The 2,882-nt window shown below is 54.8% G+C and overlaps 1 protein-coding gene across 1 annotated transcript in view; it reads left to right on the plus strand.

Annotated features, from left to right (window-relative positions):
* CCDC94 (coiled-coil domain containing 94) overlaps window positions 1-2,882 on the plus strand; it is a 24,428-nt gene that overhangs the window by 19,944 nt on the left and 1,602 nt on the right. The window contains exon 7 of the mRNA XM_011967463.1: window positions 1,572-1,722. Coding sequence (XP_011822853.1) covers window positions 1,572-1,722 — 151 coding nt within the window. The remainder of the gene's footprint in view (window positions 1-1,571; window positions 1,723-2,882) is intronic.

Consider the following 2,882-nt stretch of genomic DNA (forward strand, 5'->3'; position numbering starts at 1 on the left):
GTTCAAGCGATTCTCCTGCCTCAGTCTCCCGAGTAGCTGGGATTACAGGCATGTGCCACCAAGCCTGGCTAATTTCTTGTATTTATAGTAGAGATGGGGTTTCACTGTGTTAGCCAGGATGGTCTCGATCTGACCTCGTGATCCACCCACCTTGGCCTCCCAAAGTGCCAGGATTAGAGGTGTGAGCCGCCGCACCCGGCCCAGAGCCACAACTTTAAGGAGGCCTCTCCACCACCTTAGCAGTGGCCGCCCCTCATACCGTCGGCTTGGCACTCAAGGCCTCTGCTCATTCTCCATCCCACATAACCTGCCCTGGCACTTCCTGAATCACACGGTGGCTTCTCATCACACCTTTACCTGTGCCATTCCCCTTACCTGGGATGCCCCCTTTTCCTTCTCGCTTGGTGAACTCCTACCCACCCTTCAATACCCAATGCAAGACACCCTTCCTTTGAGAAGCTCATCCTCACAATTCAAGCTCATGCACCCTGGCTTCTCTCTCACCCAGATGGATGTAGTCCTGCGTGTTGGTCTCCTTGTTCCTCTCCCTCCCCACACAGTGAGCTCCGTGAGGGTAGAGCACCCATTGGGACTTCCTTAACCCAGTGGTTACCACTTCCTCTATTTAAACATAAAACAGATTAAAGAGGCCAGATGCAGTGGCTCACGCCTATCATCCCAGCTCTTTGGAACGCTGAGATGGGAGGATTGCTTGAGCCAGGAGTTCGAGACCAGCCCGGGTAACAGAGTGAGACCCTGTCTCTACAAAAATTAAAAATGTTAGCCCGGCATGGTGGCGTGCACCTGCAGGAGGCTGAGGCAGGAGAATCGCTTGAGCCTGGGAGTTCGAGGCTGCAACGAGCTATGATTGCACCACTGCACTCCAGCCTGGGCAATAGAGTGAGACCTTCTCCAAAAAAAAATTTAATAAATAAAATAGATTAACAGGTCCCTTCTGTTGCAGTGAAGGAACTGGAAGTCTTTTCTATCTGCCCCTAACTCTTTCCCAAGGCGGCTTCCTCCATTTTCATGCGTTCTTTCAAGTACATTGAGCACCTCCTTGTGCCAGGAACTGTTTGTGGCACCGCAGAGCCAGCAGTGGGGAAGACAGGAGCTCACAGCAGAGCTGGGGAGAGAGTTATAACAGCCAGCAGAGGGCACTGTGAGCGTGGACATGCAGCCTGCATGTGAGCTTGAACCATGATGGGCTTCTCAGAGGAGGGGTGTCTTGTGTTGGGTACTGAAGGGTGAGTAGGAGTTCACCAAGCGAGTGCATGGAGAAGGGGGCATCCCTGGTGAAGGGAATGGCATGGGTAAAGGCGTGGAGATGAGAAGTCACTGTGATTCAGGAAGTGTCAGGGCAGGCTATGTGGGATGGAGAATGGACAGAGACCTTGAGTGCCAAGCCTAGGACAGTGGGGAGCCATAGAGGAGTTTAGAGCAGAGGAGGAACATGGGCAGCGCAGCAGTGGAAGAAGGGCATGGGGCAGTGAGCAGGGGTTGAGGGCAGAGGGGCCAGACTGGGCCCTGGATCCGGGCTAGACCCCCACACATGTTCCCATCACCTACAGGCCCCAAAGCCCAAGAGGAAGGTGGAGGTCTGGGAGCAGAGCGTTGGCAGCCTGGGCAGCCGGCCCCCGCTGTCGAGGCTGGTCGTGGTGAAGAAGGCAAAGGCCGACCTGGACTGCAGCAATGGGCAGCCTCAGGCAGCCCCCGCCCCAGGTAAGGTCACAAGAGTTCCCAGAGCCGGGCGCGGTTTCCATAGTGACCTCCAGGTGGCGGCAGCGCTCCCTGTGCAATTACAGAGGCTTCATGGGGTGGGTTGAGGGTGGCCTGCAACCCCCACAGGACCAATTAGTGGAGTGAGCAGAGAAGGCGGGCAGCTTATTTTTGTCTTTTTTCTTTCTTTCTTTTTTTTTTTTTTGAGTCAGTCTTGCTCTGTTTCCCAGGCTGGAGTGCAGTGGTGCCATCTCAGCTCACTGCAACCTCCGCCTTCCCGGTTCAAGCAGTTCTCTGCCTCAGCCTCCCAAGTAGCTGGAACTACAGCACCACGCCCGACGAATCTTTTGTATTATTAGTAGAGATGGGGTTTCTTCATGTTGGTCAGGCTGGTCTTGAACTCCCAACCTCAGGTGATCCAGTCACCTCGGCCTCCCAGAGTGCTGGGATTACAGGCGTGAGCCACCACGCCCGGCCTCTTTTTGTCTTTCAATTACAAAAAGAGCCAGTGCTTGCTTTTAAAGCCCAAATCCTGTGGGAATGTATAAAATCAATGTTGAATCCGTGTTTCCCTGCCCAGCCTTCGCTGCCAGCAGGTGCCAGGATCCCCCGTCCCACCTCCGGGGCTGTCTGTATGGCATGTGTGTCTCTGTTGTCACACACCTGGTGCTCTGTAGGGACGAAAGTCCCACACCCCCAGCCCCGGGGGATGGAGGATGGGAGTGGGGTCAGCATTGCCAGGTGGTTAAGACCAGAATTCGGAGCCAAGCATCCGGGGGGCAGGTACTTTGCACCCCTACCTGCTTGTCCTATGGCCTTGGCCAAGGGACTTTCCCCCCAGCGGGGCCTCAGTGTCGTGTCCTGTAAAATGCAGCCGAGGGGACCTACCTCACGTAGGTAGAGTCGGCTCCCGGTTTGGGTTGATTCCGTGAGCTGTGGCACTTGAGTAGACCCTGGCACACGATGAGACTGTGAGACATTTGAGACATTTTTATCAGTGCTGGTAAAAATTATGCCATCTGGCCAGGCGCAGTAGCTCACACCTGTAATCCCAGCACTTTGGGAGGCCAAGACCGGCAGATCACTTGAGGTCAGGAGTTCAAGACCAGCCTAGCCAACATCATGAAACCCCATCTCTACTAAAATTAGCCAAGCATGGTGGC

The sequence above is a fragment of the Mandrillus leucophaeus genome, unplaced genomic scaffold, assembly GCF_000951045.1.
Source record: "Mandrillus leucophaeus isolate KB7577 unplaced genomic scaffold, Mleu.le_1.0 Scaffold8, whole genome shotgun sequence".
NCBI classification, from domain to species: domain Eukaryota; kingdom Metazoa; phylum Chordata; class Mammalia; order Primates; family Cercopithecidae; genus Mandrillus; species Mandrillus leucophaeus.